General features: G+C 38.0%; 1 protein-coding gene across 3 annotated transcripts in view; it reads right to left on the reverse strand.

Moving 5' to 3' along the window:
• The window catches only part of CC3H1orf112 (chromosome C3 C1orf112 homolog), a 45,112-nt gene that overhangs the window by 17,504 nt on the left and 3,864 nt on the right, over window positions 1–23,744 (reverse strand). For all 3 annotated transcript variants that reach the window (XM_045452971.1, XM_045452970.1, XM_045452969.1), the window contains 13 exons: window positions 23,499–23,587; window positions 21,398–21,502; window positions 20,761–20,901; window positions 19,176–19,341; window positions 17,658–17,742; window positions 15,632–15,770; window positions 8,300–8,380; window positions 6,817–6,881; window positions 3,702–3,850; window positions 3,305–3,434; window positions 1,596–1,782; window positions 773–855; window positions 371–422 (listed from right to left, as the gene is read on the reverse strand). In XM_045452971.1, the coding sequence (XP_045308927.1) occupies window positions 371–422; window positions 773–855; window positions 1,596–1,782; window positions 3,305–3,434; window positions 3,702–3,850; window positions 6,817–6,881; window positions 8,300–8,380; window positions 15,632–15,770; window positions 17,658–17,742; window positions 19,176–19,341; window positions 20,761–20,901; window positions 21,398–21,502; window positions 23,499–23,564 (1,449 nt within the window). In that variant the 5' untranslated portion in view covers window positions 23,565–23,587. The remainder of the gene's footprint in view (window positions 1–370; window positions 423–772; window positions 856–1,595; window positions 1,783–3,304; window positions 3,435–3,701; window positions 3,851–6,816; window positions 6,882–8,299; window positions 8,381–15,631; window positions 15,771–17,657; window positions 17,743–19,175; window positions 19,342–20,760; window positions 20,902–21,397; window positions 21,503–23,498; window positions 23,588–23,744) is intronic.

Raw genomic sequence — 23,744 nt, forward strand, 5'->3', positions numbered from 1 at the left:
TCAAGAGGCACCCTGTCTAAGTCATATTAAAGGGAGAAAGAAAAGAATAACTCTCAGTAAGCAACATTACAACTATATTTTCGACTTTGCATTCAATTTTAAATTTATTCTCAGTTAACCTAGTCTTTCTTTCTCAGACCAATTAATGAAATCCTGTAAGATTTTGAAAATATGAGACAATTTCCGCAGTTTTACAGTTTCTGATACATCTTTCTCAATAACGTCAGAATTAAAGCACAGCAAAGAAACTGCCAAAACAATTTAGATATCAAACTATTTCTCCTTTTGATATTCACATTCTTTAAGACTATTGTATCCTTAAAGGAACTGCATGGAAAGTAGGTGTTTTAGACCTTGTACTTCTCCTCACCAGATGAGCCACTATGGTGACATGGTGTGCACAGAGTTCAGCAGTCCCATACCTGTGATTTAAGAGAACACAATCTTTATGAAATAATTCATACAATTATTCAGAAAAGCAAAGAGATGAACTTCTAAAAAGCACTAAATATTCTAACCTGCAATTTTATCCATGGCCAAGGAACAGCACAATATACAAAACTACCTAGGCAACAGTTATCTATCGGCTTGAACCGCAGAAACGAAAATGGGAACCTAGTTCCTAATTAGTGCTATGCTATGAAATCAAACCGTTTTGGGCAGCTGGTAAAGGGTTATTGAGACAGAAATTTTCTTTAAGCTTACATTATAACATCATTTACTCTCAGTTACTACTATAAATCAATCCAAAACCCAAAAAAATACATCGTACCGTGAAAGGAAGCACCATGTATCCATAGCTAACAAAGAGGTGATCAGATTAGCACTAAGCACAGCATTCAACAGAGCAACATCCTAATGAAAAACAGAAAGTTCATGATAAATTACGATTACTATTACATTTCTCAAAATAAAACAACAAAACACCATCACAATCCAAGTAACAACAGATCCTCAATGGGAAGGTTCAACTCTCTAGTATCTGAAAGAACCTATAGCACCATTCCCTCAACATTGATGAGCACCTACTGTATGTTAAGCATTATGCTGGGCTATGGAGATTCCAAAGTGATTTTAAATGTGTTTACTCAATCATTAGGATCCACAAAGATTCTAGTGCTAGATATTAACCACTGTAAAACATCTTAAAGGATACTGATCCTTATGTAAATCCTAAGAATTTCTTCCCCACAATTTTCTCAACATCTTTTCTAATTTAATTCCGTTAAAGAAAATCAACATTATGCCTAAGATCTACAGACTTGGTACTACAATCTACTACTTACTTCTCCTTCTCTTTATGGAACAGAATTAGGTAAAGTTCGAACATTTTTTCTCTTTTCACTCCATATTTCCATATCTTGCCACCTAAAATGTTTTCTCAAATGTTCTGGCTGACCATTACATCTGAATACCACAGGGCTCTAGGATTACCATTTCCTAAGACACGAGTGAATTATAGGGTGAAATGTGCAAACTCAGAGAATGACATCTGAAAACATGAACTGTTCCTTTCTTCTGCATATAAATCAAAACTTCAGTGAAAAGAAAGTAGAAGGGTGGTCTCAGTGTAGCCCAGCAGATAGCAAACTTACCAGCTCAGGAAACAGTGAGGGATGAAAGGAAGCGACAAATGTGCACAGATGAACACAAACATGCTGATACAAGGTGACAGCAACCTCCGCTTGCCCTTTACTCTTTACTCCTTGTAGGTGAACAGGGAGAGAGAGTTCACCAGAACACTGCTCAAAACTGTAGAAAATGGCTTTAAATAGAGATACCCTGCAGGGACATTGAGAGCACTGAACGTTATGAACATTTTAATAATTAGCAGGTATAATAATAATATGACATAAGGAGGGTTATTTTAGCAAAGCAAAATGTCTCAAGAGGTATGTATCAATAACAGTTTCCACTGTGTGTGAATACATAACCATAAAAATCAAATATAATCATTGTTTGACAAATTTCTTTTTTTTTTATAATGTTTATTTATTTTTGAGACCGAGAGAGACAGAGCATGAACAGGGGAGGGTCAGAGAGAGAGGGAGACACAGAATTCGAAACAGGCCCCAGGCTGAGCCGTCAGCACAGAGCCCAACGCGGGGTTTGAACTCACAGACCGCGAAATCATGACCTGAGACGAAGGTGGACACTTAACCAACTGAGCCACCCAGGTGCCCCTGTTTGACAAATTTCTTAAAGAAAAAGAATTTTCTGTACCTTTTTTTCCTTTTTTTTCTAACCAAATGTTTATCGTAGTACTGAACTACACAAAGTCACAGACAAAAGTCATCAAAGAACCTGAAATTTAAATATGGATTAGATGCTCTATATAAAATAGAAAATAGGAATAAGAAAGGGGTCATTCTGAGGCGCCTGGGTGGCTCAGTCAGGTAAGCGTCCGACTTCGGCTCAGGTCATGATCTTGTGGTTTGTGAGTTCGAGCCCCGCGTCAGGCTCTGTGCTGACAGCTCAGAGCCTGAAGCCTGCTTCGGATTTTGTGTCTCCCTCTCTCGCTGCCCCTCCCTCGCTCACACTCTGTCTCTTGCTCTCTCAAAAATAAATAAACATTAAAATAAAAAGATAGAGGGGTCATTGTAAGATTGAAGTGGTTTAAGAAATCTTCATAGAGGATTTAAATAACAAGTTAGAAATAGGCAAAATATAAACAGGCAGAGAAGACAAAGCACGAGGAAAAGGCAGGCAGGAGTAACCAGCATGACTAGAGTAAGCAAGCGACAGGACGAGCAGCAAAAATGGGTGATGGCGGCAGAATGCGATGGACTTAAGATGCAAAGCTAAGCGGTTCCGCCATCATGCTTTTGTTTTTGAGGAGAACAGGAGGCTCACAGTTGGGCTTCAGGGGGACTAACCGGGTGGGTGGCACACGGCACGGGCTAGAGGAGAGGGCAGACGTTACAGCAGGTATAACCCAGGGAGTAAGACTACTGCCTGGCGGTGGCAAGGGGGACAAATACGCGTGAAATCTCCCGGGAGGGAACTTACAGCAAAGAGCATTGTTTCTCAGAGCTCAGTTTTAAATGTTAGTAAATGCATCTGCCCTATTACTCTCAGCGTTTATAACACTGAGTATTAGTCAAAACCTTCTAAAACACTGCAAATATTTTTAGCATCTGTTACAGGTTTATATATTTTGAATCTATATTTATAAGTAGCAATATAGATGAGGTCTACACAGGAGTAATTAACTGGAAGACCTTAACTTCAAATTCATTCCCAACGGCGGACATTCGAAACCCTCTCTAGCATGACTGAACATCATCACCACCGTGTCAGCTACCTGGTTTTCGCTTCCAGGAGCTGGCGTTCTGTGCACCACAGGGCCTGCACATCCTCGGGCTGAGAGGGCAGCTTGTCCATGATGACAACCAGCAGAAGACACTGTGGGAACTGCAGTTCACATGGCAGCTCTCACACGTAATAAGAACACGTTCGTTAAGTTACAACCAATTGGTAAAAACATACTCTACGTAATTTCAACAGAAATCTGCTCGTGATGTGTAAAGGAAGGTAGAGGCATAATTGTTTTCTTGGAACATATTTTTCATTTAAAAAAAAATAGAAGGAATTTTAAATAAAATTTTTAAAAGGGATGATTGATTATGTAAGGGAAATAACCCTATCTCTAACATGCAATAATTACTGAAGGGTTTAAAATTAAATGTTTTGAAGCTTACCTAACTTACTATCCAAAACCACCTGCACGAAAGGTTGAAATGTGAGAAGCTGACTGATGAGTGGATCCAGTGTAACTAGGAAAGTCCCTGCTATTTCCTCCTGTTGTGCTTTAGAAATCCTGGCAGCATATAGGCTTGGAGGAAACTTGCTGGAAAGGCAGGGAAAAAATGCATCCATTAATAGGTCTCTCCTAATTTTAGGTAGACATGACTATTGTAAATTCATCTTCTAGCAGTGAAAATATAGAAAAAATAAGTAGCATGTATTTTATAACAAAATTCAAGGTACTAAATTGATACCACAATTGTATGAGGACCTCCAAACTAAATAACATGACTATAATTCCACAAAATTAAGTTTTATAACCTTATAGAAATCTTTGGTATTGTTTTGATGCATTTTAATACCATTTTGACAGCAGTGTCCTTAAAAAAAGACCATGAAAATATGAATTATCAAATAACCAGTAAAAACATTACATATAGAAAGGTATTTCTGATAAATACTGGCTTACACACTTCTATTAAAAGTTGTTTCAAGATAACGCAGAATTCTGAATTTACTAGGAAATAATGCTCAGAAACAAGGGCTTTGTGAGAATTAAATGGTATACTAGTCCTGAAGGAAGATGCAAAGACTTTTTCATGGAAGATGTTTCAGGAGGTACAGTTAAAACGAAACTTCAGCCAAACTTATGTGAAATAAGACGTGTATTCAGTACTTTCTGCCATGTTATTTTAATTGTGGCAAACTTGAGGGTACTTGAGAAAACCCTGTCTAGCAGGAGATAACAGCATTTGAAGGGATGCACTTAAGATACACATTTGAGGCCTTTGAAGTGTGATGGAAAAAGCAACAGTCTGTCAATTATTAGTTGCTTGAGTTTGGTTCATTCACTTGACCTCCTTGAACCTCAGTTTCTTCATTTGTGGTGTTGATTCAGAGTGGCTGTGAAGATTAAATTATAAGTAAGGTGAAAGATATACACAAATAAAAGGTGATGAAACTCCACAGACTTGAACTATAGCTACTAAGCATCAAAGCAAGTACTTGTTTTTCAATCAAAATTTTTTTTAATGTTTACTTATTTTGAGAGAGAGAGAGAGACAGAGAGAGAGAGAGAGATTGTAAGTAGAGGAGGGACAGAGAGAGAGGGAGACACAGAATCTGAAGCAGGCTCCAGGCTCTGAGCTGTCAGCACAGAGCCTGATGCGGGGCTTGAACTCATGAACTGCCTGACCTGAGCTGAAGTCGGATGCTTAACTGACTGAGCCTCCCAAGTGCCCCTCAATCAAATGGTGTATTTTTAAATTGATTTATGTGACAGCTGTTTATTAAATGCCTGTGTATACGCTCCATGCACTGTTCCAGAAGCAGGTAACACAGTGGTAAACAGAACATACCAGATCACTGCCTTTACAAAGTTCACATGCTAACGAAGGGGGGCAGTTAGCAAACAAGGAAGCAAGTAAATCCATAATATAACAAATATTAATCATCTGAAGGTTTGTACAGCAAAGTCCCATGATCTCCTTAATGTCTTATCGCTCACTTTGACTATGGTATGGACGACAGACTAGAGGGAGGCAAGGGAGGAGGGAGACAGTGGGTGGGATGCTCTCCGTGGAAACCCAGGTAAGAAACAATAATGGGTGACATCAGATGTGAGCATTTCTGGTGGTGAGAACTGGCTGGGTTCTGTATACATACATACTGAACCCATATACTAGGTATATCTATTTATACCGGAGGGGACACTGACAATTTGTTATTGGGCGAGATGTGGATACGAAAACAAGGAAAAGTGTCAGAGATGACCAGGTATTTCAGCCTGATGAGTTTGAAGAACGAAGTTGCCTGGGGACTGGCCGCTCAGGCCACCCAGCTGAAGCCGAGAAGAGGACCTGCTGAGAAGGCACAGCCATGAGGTCAGAAGAGAACAAGAGGGAGAGGTACCTACAAGCCAACGGAAGGAAGTGCAAAAGGGAGGGTCAAGCGCTGTGAACAGGGTACATACGCGGAGGCTTAAAACTGACCACCAGATGTAGCAAACGTGGACGTCACTGACGAGCTTGACAAGAGCTGTTTTGGCGAAGTGGTGGCATCGACAGCCTGACTAGAATGGCCCCAAGAAAAAAGGTAGAGACAGCGGTATAGACAGACAACTCCTGGGACTTTTGCTGTAAACAGAGGCAGAGAAATGGGAAGGCATTGGAGGAGGCTGTGGACTTGAGAGGTGTTGTTCTGTATTCTTATGATGTCGACCATGGGGAAAGTAACCGCATGCTGGTATCCAGATGAGAAAGGCCTAGTAGGAGGGAAGACTGGTGATGCAAGAGGGAAGGGAACAACTGCTAGAGAGACCCCTGAGCAGGCGAGTTCAGGGGACCAGCGCGTACAGGCCGGCCTTAGGAGGGCGCGGACACTCACTCACGGGTCAGCGACCACATGGACCGAGACACAGGTGCAACAGTCAATGAGCGGAGGAAGCCATGCCTTCTCAGTGACATACTCAGTGAGGACGTTAACTGGCAACGGGGAATGGGGAGGAGGTGTCAGAGACGTGGGAAATTTGAGGAGGGAGAGGTATGAAAAAGGAGTCTGGAAGACTAGAAAGCACTGCTGGACAAATGAGATGACAGAGTATCTTAATGTCAAACGGAGGGCTCTTTGGAGGGTCTGTCAATTTCACATGTCGCTCAGCCCCTATCTAAATAATACTTTTCTGGATTTCAATGTTTTCCCTCAGATGGAGTTAACTACTACACATCTTAAATCTCACAGAAGTTAAAATAAAAATTTACAACGATAAAGAACAATACATCCATGTATACGGAGGCTTTTTTTTTTTTTTTTTTTGCCTTTAGTATTTATCACCATACCAATTATTCATCACTCGGGTACAAGATACTAGTTAAGAGTAAGTAAAACTCACATGGAATCTATTCTTTAAAAGCTTCCACATCTAATTATTTTAAGCAAGCAGTTAAAAGTTTACTGAAACAGTAAAAAAAAAAATTACTTTCATGTTTTATTTTGAATGGCATATGCTTGATCTCTGCACAGTTCAAATGGCACTGTTACATTTTAATGATCACATGGCATTCTTCTTACCTGTGTATCTGAAGATAAAGCTGGTGCAATGTGCAGCAAGAATCAGAGAGTAAAGGAAGAAATTCCTAAAATAAAACAACTCTATTCATTCTTTGAATGCGCTGTGGTTTTCTAATACACATCCCCTCACAAAGACATGCAAAATAAAATAAAATCCTGGATATGCCGCATTAAAGAAAAAAAGAGGTTCTTGCACGAGGACAAGGAGGATGAGGCTAATCAGCACCTAAGTTGCTGTTAAAACTGTCACTACAACCACAATTAGCAGAGATCGCTTCCTGAGAACCTACTAAGCGCTCAGTACACATGTAGCAAGTGACTTTGTATCACTTTATTTAATTTTAGTCCTCTCAAAAATCTTAGATTCAATTCACAGAACAGAAAGCTAAAGCTAAAGTATCAAGTAACTCAATCAAGTCTCACAGTTAAAAACCAGCATGGCTAGGATTCGAGCACAGTTGTGCAGCTCCATTATGGTTAGGCTACCTCTCAGGAAGTAAAATAAATAGTTCCTGGTGTAATATAGGGTACAGAAAAAAGCTGATTTTTCTTTTTTAAAAATTAAAAATTCCTGAGAGAAAAGAAATGATTAAAAAGGGCATGATTAGGTGTAATTTTGCCTCCTACACACCAAGCAAATTATCAGATGGGTAACCACCCATCAAGTGCCATTGGTGCCAGGACCCTCCCACCACGGGCCCTGCCAGCTGCAGGGAACCCAGGGTGCGAGCAGCCAACCGGGAAGTGGCACATACCCAGACCAGCTCGGGTAGCACACCCAACAGGAGGGCAATGTGCTGGTAGTCTGTGTGCCTGCGCGGGAGTCCCAACTACAAGAAACAGTCACTGGAGACCCTCATCTTTTCCTCCAAAGAGAGGAAGACAAAGTTAAAGACAAATTCTACACAGACAACCAACAGTTGTTTTTTTTTTTAAATCACCAATATGTATTAGTGACGTTTCCTGGACCGGGTGCTATAAGCATTCTCTGCTCTTCTCTCCAAATAATCTTCCTTGATAACTTATCTACTCCATCCAGATATCTTCAACTATCACTACTATCTTAAGGACTCCCAAATATGCAAGTCTACTTTAAATTATTATACAGCTTTACAACTTTGAACATTTCAGCTTTAATAATTAAAAAATACAGAAATATGGTAAAAGTAATTTATGAACAGTATTTAAAGCCAAATTGAATTATCTTCTGATAACTGACTTGTGCTTACAGAAGTAATTTTATTTGTATTTATACTTAAAGAACTGATTTTTCCAGAGAATTGAATAAAAATAGTAACATGATGATGGAAGCAACTTAAATGATATAACAGGTGCTCAACATTTAATAACAGTATTTTTAAAAAACCTATAAAACATATTCTTCACAAAATAACTTCAACAGATTGATCTTTTGGCAGGAATGATAAAAACAGGACAATTTATAATTTATTATAGATTTCACATTTAACAAAATAAGCCTTACCTTAGTATAGTGCAAAAGGGAGTTGGCAAAGAAGCGACACAATTTGAGTGTTTTCTGAAATAATCTATAGTCAGCATTATCCTGTTCCAAAAAAGGAAAAAAGCATAATAAATAAGAAAAGAGTAAGAAATTAGCTAAGCTTGTAAATGAGACAGTATTTTCTAAGAAGATTTTTTAATAAACAGAGCATAAGCATTTTCCAAGTAAACATAACTCTCTGAATTGTTAGGAGCAACATAAACATTAAATGATAGAGATATTTCAAAAAATTAAACTCTACTGAAAATAAATTTTACTTTATAATAGCAAAAGGGGTGGTCATCCCTGGTTGATCTGAAAGTAAAAGAAATTTAACTACCTTATTATGTTTTGCTATATGGAGAGCAAACAGATGATCAAAAAAGTCTTCAACCAATAAAAGAATGGTATATGAAAGAAAACAGATAAAAGACTCATGTCAGTTCAAAGAAAAGAAAATACAAGTTGCCAATAAACTAATATTGAAAGAATTCAATTTACAACCTAATTAGATATCTTTTAAAGGGAAAGGGGGCGGGCTATTAGCAAACATAAAAAAGACTGATGTCGAAAAGTTGCTGAAGAAGTGGGGTAACACCCACTTTATCGTTCATGGGAGCATAAAATACAGTCTTTGCATTATTATTTTTAAAAGCTAAAGTATTGAATTCCCTTGACACAGTAGTAGTTCCACTTAGATCCTACAGATCCCCTAGCTTGCACAGGGGATCCACTTAGATCCCCTCGCTTGCACAGGAGCGCCTAAGTGGCTCAGTCAGTTGAGTGTCCAATTCTTGGTTTTGGTTGAGGTCATGATCCCAGAGTCATGGGATGGAGTTCTGTATCGGGCTCCACAATGAGCATGGAGCCTGCTTAAGATTCATATTTCCCCCCTCCCCCCACTCAGGGCACCTGGGTGGCTCAGTCAGTTAAGCCTGACTCTTGGCTCAGGTCATGATCTCATGGTGTGAGTTCAAACCTGGTGTTGGGCTTTGCACTGACAGCGCGGCACCTGCCTGGGTTTCTCTCTTGCCCCTCCCTTGCTCCTGCTCTTTCTCTCTCTCTCAAAACGGATAAAAAAACAAAACAAGAATTAAAAAACAACAACTCTCTCTTCCCCTGACATTTTCTCCCACTCAGGCTCTCTCTCTCTCAAAAAAAGAAAAAAAGAAAACAGAAGAAATACATACAAGCTAGCACAGAAATGCAATGCAACATTTTTATATAGTGAAAACTGAAATGAACCAAGTATCCATCAACTAGAGAATGGGTAAATAAATTCAAGGTATTTTCATAAATAATTGCATAAAGCTATTAATAAAAGAATTGGGGGTGGGGCGCCTGGGTGGCTCAGTCAAGTAAAACGGCCGACTCTTGGTTTCAGCTCAGCTGATGATCTCCCAGGTCAGGAGTTCGAGTCCTGTGTAGGGCTCTACGCTAACAGTGCGGAGCCTACCTGGGGTCCTCTCTCTCCCTCACTCTCTGCTCCACTCCCACTTGCTCTCTCTTAAAAATGAATTCATTAAAAAAAGAAAAGAATTGGCTAGATTTATCTTCACAGACATACAAAGCCCTGAGGTAATTAAGTAAAATATCAAGTTGCAAAACAATATGTATATAATCCTATTATTATTTTAAAATACATTATAAAATGTTAATATTTGCTTCTTAACCCCACAAAAATAAATCAAAACTTTACCTACGGTTCTCTCTAGAAGATGAAAGTAGGATTTCACTTTCCACGTTAAATATTTCTGTAACATGTGAGGATTTTGTGAGTCTATATTACATTTGTAAAATGATTCCACAGTGGGTAATGCCAAGTTAGCTATGTGCTTGCAGGGGAGGTAGAGACTACGGAGTCATCCTGCCTGGATTGAAATCCTGGCCCTATCACAACTGCTACATACCCTGAGAAGGTTATTAAACCTCTCTATGAGGCTGCGATGTGTGCCTTATACCATAGTTTAAAGTGAGGTTTACACAGTGCCTGACACTTTGGGCAACTTAACTCAATAAACGTGGGTTGCTTTGTCACTCCGATGTGTAATACACAGTATAATCCAAAAAGCTTTAATCAGTACCATAAATTTAAGCCAAACAGATTCCTTATTGTCTTTAATTCTGAGAATAATTTCATATGAAATAGCATATACTAACTTTAATGTTAATCGATTACGTTGGATTCCTTTCCAATACAGCAAAACCTTAAATAAACCAATCAAAACAGAAATGGATGATTCATTAATTAAATATGACCCTTCATTTTGACCTTTATTAAAAATATCTGGAAACAGTAAACAGTCCTCAGCAGAAATAGGTTAGATGAAAATTCACCTTCCTCTGATAATAACAAACATGAATTTTCTTAACAGAGTGCTATGAATCTACACTGACCTTATAATACACTTAATAAATCTTTTTTTTAAGTTTTATTTAGTTTGAGATATAGAGAGGGAAAGTGGGGGAGGGGCAGAGGGAGACAGAGACGGGGAGGGAGGGAGAGAGAGAAAAAGAGAAAGAGAGAGAGAGAGAGAGAGAGAGAGAGAGAGAATGAATCCCAAGCAGGCTCTGCACTATCAGCACAGAATCCAATGCGGGGCTCGAACTCACAAACTGTGAGATCATGACCTGAGCAGAAGTCAGACATTTAACTGACTGAGCCACCCAGTACCCCTACACTCAATGAGAAATCTTAAGCTTAAGGGCTTAAGTGTCTCTTGATTTCGGCTCAGGTCATGCTCTCAAGGTCATAAGACTGGGTGTGAGATGGAGCTCTGTGACATGCTCCACATGGAGTGTGGAGTCTGCTTGGGATTCTCTCTCCCCCTTTCTCTCTGCTCCTCCCCCAAAGTTGCACACTCTCTCTCTCTCTCTCAAAATAAATAAACATTAAAAAAAGAAAAAAGAAATGTTAACCTTAGATGTCATTCACAAGAAATCTTCCCTGACTTTATGACTGGATTCCTACCTTTACTCCCACAAGCCAACACCCAGTTCTCCAAAGATAATTATTCTATAATTACCTGTTTATTTTTCTGCTGCCCTAGACTATAAATTGTTGAAGGCAGAAACTTACACAGAATAAACACTCTGGAAATGCTTATGAAATGAATGGCCAGTGACACACTACTTACTATGTTTGCCTACTTTCAATTTTTCTTTCTCATTCAAGGAGACATTGTACAGATTTGGTTGAAGGATCTAGTTTTCCTTCATTACTAAGCATACTATTTAAATATAGAGCTTTTATTCTGACATTTTTAAAAGTGAGTGTACAACTGATCATCCCATCTCAATTTACTGAATAGTTCAAAACAAAAAGTTTGCATCCCATTGTCAACGAAAAGGGGTGAAGATACAAGCAAGGAAGATCATTTTCAGTGTTTCAAAATACTGAGCATCCTTTCTTTAAACAAAACAAAAATACTAATAAAATCTAAATGCAGCATGCAATAAAGTTAAGCATAGGCATATAGATATAAAAGTACACGTCTATTACCAACAAAACGAAAGGCAACCTACTGAATGGGAGAAGATAGTTGCAAATGATATAACCAATAAGGGGTTAATATCTAAAACACATAAAGAACTCCTACAACTCAAGACCAAAAAAAACCAAACAAACTGATTAAGAATGGGTAGAGGACCTGAATAGATAACTTTTCCAAAGAAGACGTACAGATGATCAACAGGCACATGAAAAGATGCTCAGCATCACACATCATCAGGAAAATGTAAATCAAAACCACAATGAGATATCATCTCACACCTGTCAGAAACGCTAGTATAAAAAAAAAAAAAAAAAAAAAAAGAAAGAAATAACAAGGGCTGGTGAAGATACAGAGAAAAGGGAATCCTCATGCACTGTTGGTGGGAACACAAACTGACCACAGTGTGTGTTGGTCAGATGTAAATCAGTACAGACACTATGGAAAATAGTACGGTGGTTCTTCAAAAAATTAAAAATAGAAGCCATACAATCAATTATCCCATGTCTGGGTTTTTGATGAAAACAAAAATGTTAATTCAAAAAGATACATGTGCCCTGATGTTTATAGCAGTATTATTTATAATAGCCCAGATATAGAAGGAACCTAAGTTTCCAACTACAGACGAATGGATAAAGAAGATGTAGTATATAAATATATATACCACAGAATATTACTCAGCCACAAAAAAGAACGAAATTTTGCCCTTTGGGACAACATGGATGGACTAGAGAATATTATGCTAAGTGAAGTCACAGAAAGACAAATACCATATGATGTCACTTATATGTGGAATCTAAAAAACAAAACAAACAAAATAAAACTGAAACAGGCTCATAAGTGTAAAGAACAAACTGGTGGATGCCAGAGGTGTGGGTTGGGGAGGGGGAGTAGGAGGATGCCCGAACAGGGTGAAGGTCAGTGGGAGGCACAGGCTTCCAGTTATGGAATGAAAAGTTATAGGGATGAAAGGTGCAGCATAGGAAATATAATCAATGGCATTGTAATAACGCTGCATGGCAACAAATGGTAACTATTGTGCTGAGCACTTCATAATGTATACGCAAATGTCAAGTCACTGTTGTACATGTGAAACTAAACAGTAAGTCAACGATACTTCATTTAAAAATAAGGTATTTTATATTTACATATTTAGAGTAAGCCATATATTTATATGTAAAAAAGTATATTTATTCTCTAAATACAAATTTTACAAGCATTATATAGACAAAAGTAGCATTTACAGTGGAAATTAAATTTATATTTAAGAGCTTTACAAATAAATTTCCTTATCTTTATAGAAAAACTAAATCGTTTGTGGTTAAAAAACTGTATGTTAAGAAATCTAATATGACATTCTCTTTTTGAACCTGTTCAAGACTTACCAGAAAATAAATATCAATCTTAGGAGCTGTTATAGGTTGAACTGTGTCCCCTAAAAAGATATGTTGAAGCTTAATCTCCAGTACCTAAGAATGTGACTTTATTTAGAAACAGGGTCATCACAGATATAATCCGTTAAGATGAGGTTACACTGGAGTAGGGTGTACCCTCAATTCTGAATGCCTGGTGTCCTTACATGAAGATGAGGTGAAGACACGGGGGGAGAACACCACATGACGATGGGAGGCGGAGCATGGAGTTCTACAGCTTCGAGCCAAGGAATGTCAGTGACACCAGAAACTAAGAGATGGAGCAGACTCTACCCTAGAGCCTTCAAGAGAACATGGGTCCTCCTGATAGATCTCAGACTTCTCTCCTCGAGAACTATGGGAGAATAAATTCCTGCTGTTTCAAGGCACCCAGTTTGTGGTTTGTTATGGCAGCGCAGGGAACCTGATACAGGGACTGATACATCTGTATGCTTCCAAAAGTAGTATATTAGCTATTAAATCTGGTGGTTTTATTTTGATGTTTTTGAAAACGAAGTGAGAAAACTGCTTCAGGACTTTAATATAAATCGGTCAATTCCTCAATAAATATCAATAGTGAACAGCAGAGGGCGCTGCTGACCAGAATTATGAGTTCAAAACGGACAACCTACACAGACCATCTCAAAGCTCCCTTTCAGGCAGTGGGCAGTCAGTAGTGTGAGTCACTTTATCAGTCCCAAATTTTCACAAGGGAATACATGAAAATTTCCTTGGGCAGTTAGGAAAGTTTATAATTTAAATTCTTTAAAAAAAGTTTTTTTTTCAAGTTTCAAAGTTTATTTATTTTTGAGAGAGACAGAGACAGAGCGTGAGCAGGGGAGGGGCAGAGAGACAGGGAGACACAGAATCTGAAACAGGCTCCAGGATCTGAGCTGTCAGCACAGAGCCCAACGCAGGGCTTGAACTCACGGACCTTAAGATCATGACCTGAGCCGAAGTCAGACGCCCAATCAACTGAGCCACCCAAGCGCTCCATATAATTTAAATTCTTTGATTTCTATATACAAGCCGTTTCTAACAAGCTGAACTTAAATACTTTGTGTACAAAGAGCCACCCTAGTCAGGCCTCAGGACTTCTTTTCTCTTCCACTATACTGTTGCTTGGGCTGTCTCTCTCTCCCTGTCTCTCTCCTGTCCCGCAATCTCTGTCTAATCTTACTTTCCCAGCACTAGCTGGAGAGTCTGTGAGGTCAAGTTAAGCAAGAAGGAAACTGGGAAAAGAAAAGGTCGGGGTTGAGGATAAAGGTGGAGAAGAAAACAGCCTTCCTGCCACTGACACAAGATATCCAACCAAATGTCTCCTCCTCACAGGAAGGTGAGGGGAATTGGCAAAGGCACTAGAAGGACAGAAGTGGGGATGGAAAACAACAGGGGAAAACAGATGTAAGGGGAGAACAGATAAGAGAAAGAGAAGCAAGAAGGAAAAGGTTAGCCCCTTCCTAAAGCCACTCCTCAGTTCGTTCTTACCAACCTCAGTTTCAAACTCCCATCCTCCCCTAGGGTCTGTCTTTCCAGATCATCTCTGCCCCAGGAATTGCAACCAGTGCTTAGGAAAGGGATGAATCCTTACATGCCCACCCGCCTGAAGGCAAGGCAGGAAGGAGCATAGGTACAAAGGAATTGCCTGTATCAGTTAGCAAGTCTACAGCAGGAAAGGAGGTTACGGTTACTTTAAGGAAGAAATATTTAACTCATTTTCCCGCTGAAGTTATTACATACAACTCTTAGGTCCTGACCACTATCAGTCCTATAATTTAGGGTCATTATGAGTTAAATAAAATTTAAAGGGCTAGTCTGAGAACAAAAGGCACTATGTATAAATCGATTTAGGAAAATGAACTATAATTCCCAATAAGCTTATTACAAATTTTTAGAGTACAGTATGTTTCATGAATGGGATGTCCATTCAACGCTGTAACTTTCTGAAATCAAAATAAACGTAAGCGCGCATCAATGTGAAAACACCAATACATACATATGCCCAGGAAACTTATATATCACATCATTACAGGTTGCGACGGATTGGTGAAAAAAAGGCTGACTGTGGCTGTATCAAGACGACCTTAAGTGAACACAGGACTAAGGAGTTCGATTTTTGTCCGAGGGCAGAAAAGAATCAAAGGATTCTGAGGGGAGTGCCTCAACCGACCAGTCATTATGTACAAAGGGAACAACTAGTCTCTAGAGGGAATAAGAGCTGGCAGAGTCTAATGCAATGTTTGGGGTGAAAAGTAATCACGGGCTGTAAATAATCCTAGATTGAAAAACACAAAAACAAAATAAGTGAAAATCCTTTAAGATAAACCGATCCATAGATTCAAATGAGATTTAGTTAACTGCCAAAGGAAAAAAGAACGACTGTTCAACGTGCTGTTTAGACTCTATTTTACCTGTGCATCTGACTGCGTCATCTGCTCAGCTAACTGTAAGCACGAATGGAAGGAGAAAAGAATGTCTTCACACAAGCTGGTAATTATATCTTTGTGTTTCAGCTGACTCTTTATAACCGACTGGTGCTTAAGGCTCTGCCTAAATGAATAAAAAGAAACAATCACAAGTAATACATCAAGTAACACAGGACCATAGAAATAGGACTTGAGGGGCACCTGGGTGGCTCAGTTGGTTAAGCGTCCGACTTCAGCCCAGGTCATGATCTCACGGTTTGTGAGTTCGAGCCCCGTGTTGGACTCTGTGCTGACAGCTCGGAGCCTGGAGCCTGCTTCGGATTGTGGGTCTCCCCCTCTCTCTGCCCCTCCCATGCTCATGCTCTCTGTCTCTCAATAATAAATGTGAAAAAATTAAAAAAAAAAAAAAAAAAAAGAACTAGGACTTGAAGTAACATGTAAAAATCACAATGGATCATATATATATTAGACATGTCATAATCAAGATATGCTGATGCTACTTCTGAAGGTGTCATGTTAGCTTAGTAAGTGGCTATTTTTTTATTGCTCCTTATAAAATGTTAATTGAATTTAATGCTCCAGATATTCTGCTAGGCCCTGGGGATGGAGAAGTGAATGAAAACACAATCTCTGCCCTGCCTGCATGGAACTTCTGGTCTAGCACAAGAGAGAACATCACATAATTTTAAGAATAATTACAGTTGTGATAAATGCTGAGATAGAAAAGTCCAGGGTGCTACAATAGAGAGACCTGAAATAACTTATTCTCAGGGTGAGAATATCAAAGTTATCTTGAGGATGTAACGCTGAAGCTGCGAACTGAAAAGATAAGCAGGAGTCAGCTAGGTGTGGCCTATGGGAGAGGAACATCCCAGGCACAGGGAAAGAGCATGAGGAGGCCCCAGGATTGGAGAGTTTGGTATGTTTGAGGAAGTAAGAGCAGGGAGAGAGCAGCAGAGATAAGCTGGTGAAGAAGGCAGAGGCTGGAGAGGATGAAGTTGTATCTCTTAAGTAAACTGGGATGGATTTTAAGCAGTAGAGTGACATGATCTAATTTACATTTTCAAAAGATCAGACTGAACACTGGCTAGCAAATGAATTGGAAGGGTCCAGGAGTAGAAAATATTTGATAATGATGATAATGTGGTAGTTCATTAGGCACTTGCTACGTGCCATGCAGAGTTGTAAGCATTTCATATCGATACACTCAAATTAACTCTCACTATAAACCCACCAAGAAGGTGCTATTGTTATTACTCCCATTTTCATATAAGCAAACTAAGGCTCAGAGAAGTTAACCATCTTGTCCGAGTGCTCAGGAAGAGGAAGTGATTTCAGAATGGATTCAAACACATGCAGTATGGGCTCTGGGTTGACACTTTTAACCACTGCACCTTTACTTGTTGGCAAATTAGTAACCTCCTGGTGGTGCAAGAGAAGTATCTAAGACCTAAAAATACTACACTGGCCTTTAATGTTTTATGCGTGTGTATAAAGTGGAGATTCTTAGCCATTTTACATCTCAAGTCTACCTCTTGCCACCCCCGAGAATCTGATGGGTACTCTCCCTGGTAACCCTTCGTAACACTCTAGCTAAAATTACTTTATAAGTGAAATTAAACTTCAACAACTCAAAGGCATATAACAAAGGGATTATATTTAGCTCTAATTATGACTATTTATCTAAGCCTGGAAACAAAACACTTGATGGGTTAAATTACAGTAGCAGTAGTCAAGTGGTTAAGGCCCATGGCCCATTATTTCAGAAGTACTAGTAACAAAGTCTAAATATTTTTTTTAATTTTAGAAGTAGCACAGTGGAGAAGTCCAATTCGGTTTGGGAGCTACATGTACAATATGTGAAATACCAGACAGCAGCGTCAGTAAACATTATTTGTACATACCCATACAAAAATGTTTTAAAATGCAATCTACAAAAACTTACAAATAATTAAGAATTGGAATATAGAAAATACATTACAAAAAGTAAAAGCAAAGAAAAACAACTTACTTAATTATAAATTTCCAAGTATTAGCATGAAATGCATGGTCCATGCTGGAAATAACAGAGCAGATATCCAACAATGAATGAATAACTACAAAAAAAAGATAATAGAACTCTTAGGACACTCAAATGTCATATGGGGTGAGTTTGCCCTATATTTAAACATATCTACTGAAGAATTTTGACATCTGTTAAATTAGGTAATGCAATTAGAAAAAAACTGATTCAGAATAATTATTAAAAGTAAGTATCACACTTTTGATTTGTTTTTATAAATACAGAAAATTAATTTTTGACATTTACACCTACCTAAATAAAACTAAACGATGTAAATAAAACTAAAATGTTCGGTGGAATAAAAGTTGTGCCCTATTATGACTGAAATATTCTATAGATATTCTAATCCAAAATGACAAAATAAGCTGCAAAGGAAAGAACTCCCAACAGGGAAGAATGAAAGTAAATCTGCACAGTGTTTAAGGAAAGCTTCTACTCCTCCATTTTATTTGTAAAAATGGCCAGTGACTTCCCCTTCTGTGTCCACACTCTTGGGCAGTTTCCTTCTACACTGATCTGGGGCTTAGCCACATGATTTGCTTTGTTCAACAGGACAATAACTATAAGGACAGCAAAGACTTAAAAAGTGCTTGCACACTGGGGCTTATTCTCTCTTGATGACCGAGCCTGGGCTGGTCTCCTGGACGATGTGCCACACAGGGCTGGCTCAGTGCTTCTGCCTCTGCCAAAAGCCAGATACGCGTGAGGTCACTGACCACAAAAACACAAGCGAGACAGGTGCACCATGTGGAGCAGAGAAAGCTGTCCAAGCTGAACCCAGCCTAAACCGCTGACTCACAGAACCGTGAATAAATAAAGCAGTAGCTGTTTTAATCCACTAGATTTTGGGGTGGTCTGTTACAGACCAAGAGGTACTCCTGACATACTGCACAAAACCAACTTATCTCTTTATGCTGAAGCTATGTATGCAATTTTTGCCCTGATATTACTGTTTTTCAAACTCTGGGTGGTAGAATTATGAGGTAACAATCACCATTTCTTTAAAAATGAAACATGTAAAACAGGTTATTATTTTATGTATAATAAATGAACGTGCATACATACACATTTAGAAACATGTACATATATATGTAACTAGATGTGTTCTGGGAAGAAATGCAAACTTCATTTCCTACTGAGCTAATGCTTTAAACACTCTAAAAACTACTGCCTCAAAATCTAAATTATTTTACAAGGTATACAGTTGCACAACTTTCTTGGAAAAATCATGTATGGCGAACACTGACAATACACAAATCTATGTTAAGGCATCACATAACAATTTTATAAGTTCTAAAAGTTAGAAGACTAAAAACTTATCAGGTAGTGTTTAATTTTTTTTATACATAATAAGATACCATGAATCATTCGAAACAACGTTTCGGTACCATTCGGTTCGGTAACTGAATGGATGTGCAGTTTAGTCAATATATGTCATATACTAAGTAGGAAGTTTTCTTCACTTACCTATCACCATATTCAAAATATCATCATTGTCATCTAATAAAGGGTCCATGCAAACCATATCCAGTAGTTCCATTAGCTGCTTTTGAAGAGAATAGGCCTCCTTGAAAAGAGCCTGGAGAAGGTCTGAAACTAGGTGTAAATGCCCAGAATAGACAGATTCGCTATCCTGATCACAAATAAAAATAAAAGAAACAGCAAATCATGAAAAGCTCAAGAGCCAAATTTACTTCAACTCATTCTATCAGAGCTCATAACTTTAGTGCGTTTTACTGAACCACGTATTTATTCATTAAACAAATGACCATTCATTATGAACAGTGTACTTCAAGAGATGCAGGCACATATAAAATAGGATTTTTTTTAAAACATTTATTCATTTTTGAGAGAGTGCGAGCGAGGGAGGGGCAGAGAGAGAGGGAGACACAGAATCCGAAGCAGGCTCCAGGCTCTGAGCTGTCAGCACAGAGTCCAACGCAGGGCTCCAACTCATGGATCGCGAGATCATGACCTGAGCTGAAGTCGGACACTTAACCAACTGAACCACCCAGGTGCCCCTAAAATAGGATTTCTGACTTCTGAGACCTTGCAAATATAAAAAAAAACTAACAGGGAGATACACAACATTCGGTCAGGTGCAGCCTTTTAGCCCTGTCACCAAAGAGAAGTGTTAGTTAAACTAGCGATTTTTATTCACCGAACCATACCAGTATCAAAACTGCCTGAGACCCACAAATTGTAGGCCAGCTTTGGTGCTTTAAAGCTGCCTCAGGAATGTAGAGATGGACTGAAAAAGGGCTGGTGTCCTTTCAGAGGCACCCAGTCATTAAGGAATTCATCTCATCCACCAATGCCATGACAGAACAATTTCAGGATTCCTGTGATTCAACACAAATCCATCTCTCTTCTTTCTTTATAGTAAGGAAATAGAATAAAACAACAAACATAAAACCGCAAAAGCCCATTTTTAATCACTTCCTTATAACCACTTATTTTGAAGCAAATATTTACATACGGGTATACTTCAGAAATATTGCAGGTTCAGTTCCAAACTACTGCAATAAAATGAGTTAAATAAAGTTTTTGGTTTCCCAGTGGATATAAAAATTATGTTTACACTACACTGTAGTCTATTAAGTGTGAAATAGCATTATGTCCAAAAAAACAATGTATGTACCTTAATCAAAAATTATTTATTGCTAAAAAATGCTAACCATCATCAGAGCTTTCAGCAAGTTATAATCACTAATCACAGATCACCATAACAAATATAATAACGAAAATGTTTGAAATATTGGAAAAATTACCAGAATGTGACAGAGACACGAAACAAGCAAATGTTGGAAAAATGGCACCAACAGACTGGCTAAACATAGGGTTGTCACAAGCCTCCAATTTGCAAAAATGCGCACTATTTGCAACGTGCAATAAAACAAAGTATGCCTGTTCGTGGTTCTTTGTTCTATGGAAAAGTTTATTCCAATAATACAGGCTAATATGTAAAATCTTACATACAAACACTATTTTCTTCAGCCCTTTTGCCTGTGGATTCTAGGCCATTTAAAGTACACTTACACTCGTTACTCACCTTACAATGTACAAATGTACTTTTGATTACATGTAGGACTGAGGAAGGAAGACTATGAATATTTTCTAGAATGATGGACTCCTGTGTGGCACAGATATGCTGAACACATCCTGTAAGAGCTGCTAAGAGCTGCACCATTGTCTGGAAATAAGGGAAGAGGTTTCGTTCAGTTATGTTTTTGTGCACAAACATATAAAGGTATCAGACGATACGCTGGGTACTAGGGATACAGCAGTGAACACAATGGACACTCTGTTCCTTCTGTCATTGAACTTCAATCTATCAGAACTACGTTATCGGGACAACTAGCTAGCCATTTGGTTAAAAAACAAAAGTTGGAATACTAACCCACACATCAAAGCATATAGTAGGTGTTCTCCATATACACTTGGAAATTATAGGTAGGACATGCTATCTTGATTATTTGCTGTCTTATACACGTTTGATGTTTACTCAGCATGAAACTGTATTAAAAAATTCAAAATTTATTTTTTTGCATTCGTATCTTTAATTCTATAAGTTTAATTCCAGCACTGGACCACTACACAAAGGATATATCACTTAATTAATATCAGTACAAAAATTCTTACACTGTTTAAGCTCCTCCTCTATACCCTTTCTAATATATTTGACATACTTGTAAAATATTCCTCAGAGTGGTCTGGATTTCTAAATTATGGCTTGACAGTCCTCTGGCTTGACTGGTTAACTCGTATATCATGTCATCAAATGATTTCACAGTCTGTGAAAACAAAGCACATTATAAATAGGAGTAACAGAAAACACAAGAAAGGGACAGACATTTTTTAAAGTGAAAAAAATGACAGGCAATTTTTCACTACTAACAGCCATGGGATATTATCTAGCTTAACAACTGCACTTATTAAAGTAAAAATATATGTTTTTATATATATAAAGTATTCATATGATATAATCTCTCTAAAAAAGCCTCAGACAGAAATTTATTTGCTTTCCATTTCTGTGGTTTGAATCTATTTAATAACATCCATTAAAGGTAAGTGTTCCTCTACATGGTAAAAGTTGATGGTCTTAACCAATCAACACTCATGTGGGTATTTACAAGGGTATTTTCTGCTAGTGATGATGAACTGGTGAACTACTTGTTCGCTTGTGTTCTAAGCAGTTCCTCTTTTTGAGCGACTCAAAATACCATTCCTGCGTTAGGGCTACAGTACGTGACCTCAGAACTAAGTTTTTTGGTCTGTGAGAAGTTAGCTATCCTAAGATCTTAATACTCACAATTTAAATGGTCTAAACATTGCAAGAATAACAACACAATGTAATTAAAGAGGATGTTATTTCCCAAAGGCAAGTTAACACTCAACATCCTTATTTTAATCTATATAACAGCTGGATCTTTTTCTGGTGGCCAAGAACAAATTCTAAGAAACTTTTAGATAGAGAACGATCAAGTGAATATGAGTAACAGGAATTTTGATGATTATCTGCTTCAAAGGTAAATTTAGAAAACCATTCTAATAAGAGATAAGGTACCATTCAAAAAATGTTTAATTTTGGAACCAAAATACCTTTAATTTCCTAAGTTAAAAAAAAAGAAAATTGCCTGTGCTTTTCAAAGAAAAAGTACACTATATCTATATCTATAACTATATCTATATCTATATCTATATCTAAAAGGTAATAATGTAGATGGTGAACTTAGTGTTTTCTCTTGGTTATTCTAAGCCTTCCTGAATAAAATTTGGCTCCATTTTTCTAGGCAATAAAATTTAACAATTATTAATAAAGTCTACAGAGAAGATACTTAGCTAACTTCATCATTCATCCCCAAATTTTCACAGAATAGCTTTATTTTTTTATTTTTTTTTGACCTGCACACAATAAAGCAGCTTCATTCATAATTGCCCAAAGTTGGAAGCACCCAAGATGACTTTTAATATGTGAATGAATAAACAAACCAAGGTACATGCAGGCAATGTAGGCTATCTTGCATTCTGTCGAACACAACTGCAATCTGGCCTCGTGATATTTTAGGAATATTCTCGTTTATTTCAGAGTAAGCGTGTTTTTGGAGCCTCAGATCAACATCCATTTTCCGGCCATCGGTCCTCAAGTTAAATTGTTGGCACCAGCTCCGCAATGTGTCCCAACATACTTTATTAACCGGAGACAAACTGGTTGGCAAGGGAAGGATCGATGTATTACAACAGCTATGTTTTGGATAAGGCTTGAATTGTTCACTCATTTGAGGATGACAAACTTTATCGTTTGTCCCAGGCACCTCCATGCCAACTTCTGAGGTTGAAGAAACACTTGGCTCCATTTGATGTTCTTCCTTAGGTTCCTCATTAATTGGAACCAACGTGAGCACCACAGTTTCTCCCTCTAATGCCTCCTCAGATATATTCTGCTCGTTGTTTTCATAAATTGAGTATGCCATTTCCAGGGATACTCGGGGAAGGCCTCACTGAATAGCTTTAAAATACAAGAGTGTTTAAAGTAGCTACAAATAATATAAATTCAATTAATGAAAGACCTATACTATTTGAAAATAGAAGTTTTTAATCACCTAATGATCACCCTAACACCATGTTCTCACATGAGATCTATTTCTTACTACCTTATTTGTATTTCAAATATGTGTGATACATTTGGAAAAATGGAGCCACAGTTAAGAATAAATTATCTAAAATTGAGGCTAGATATAAACAGCCTTTATAACATGTACATTGATTAAAATAATAATAGTACTATACCTTTGGCAACACTTGTGAGAAGAAAGTCTGTTCCAATGTCAGGTGGTTCATATGAGGTAAAAACATTTCCACGATAATTTTTAGAATTTCTATAAAGTGAAATAGCAACGTATTTTGTAAGAAAATTAAGTTGTATCAGCCAACAAAGATCACTGCTCCTTTCCCAAATCCAAGAATCTGTAAGTACCAGAACGTTGTACAGTTCCAAAATGCCACATTCTATGTAGAGAAACTATTAAGTAGCTG

The sequence above is a fragment of the Leopardus geoffroyi genome, chromosome C3, assembly GCF_018350155.1.
Source record: "Leopardus geoffroyi isolate Oge1 chromosome C3, O.geoffroyi_Oge1_pat1.0, whole genome shotgun sequence".
NCBI classification, from domain to species: Eukaryota; Metazoa; Chordata; class Mammalia; order Carnivora; family Felidae; genus Leopardus; species Leopardus geoffroyi.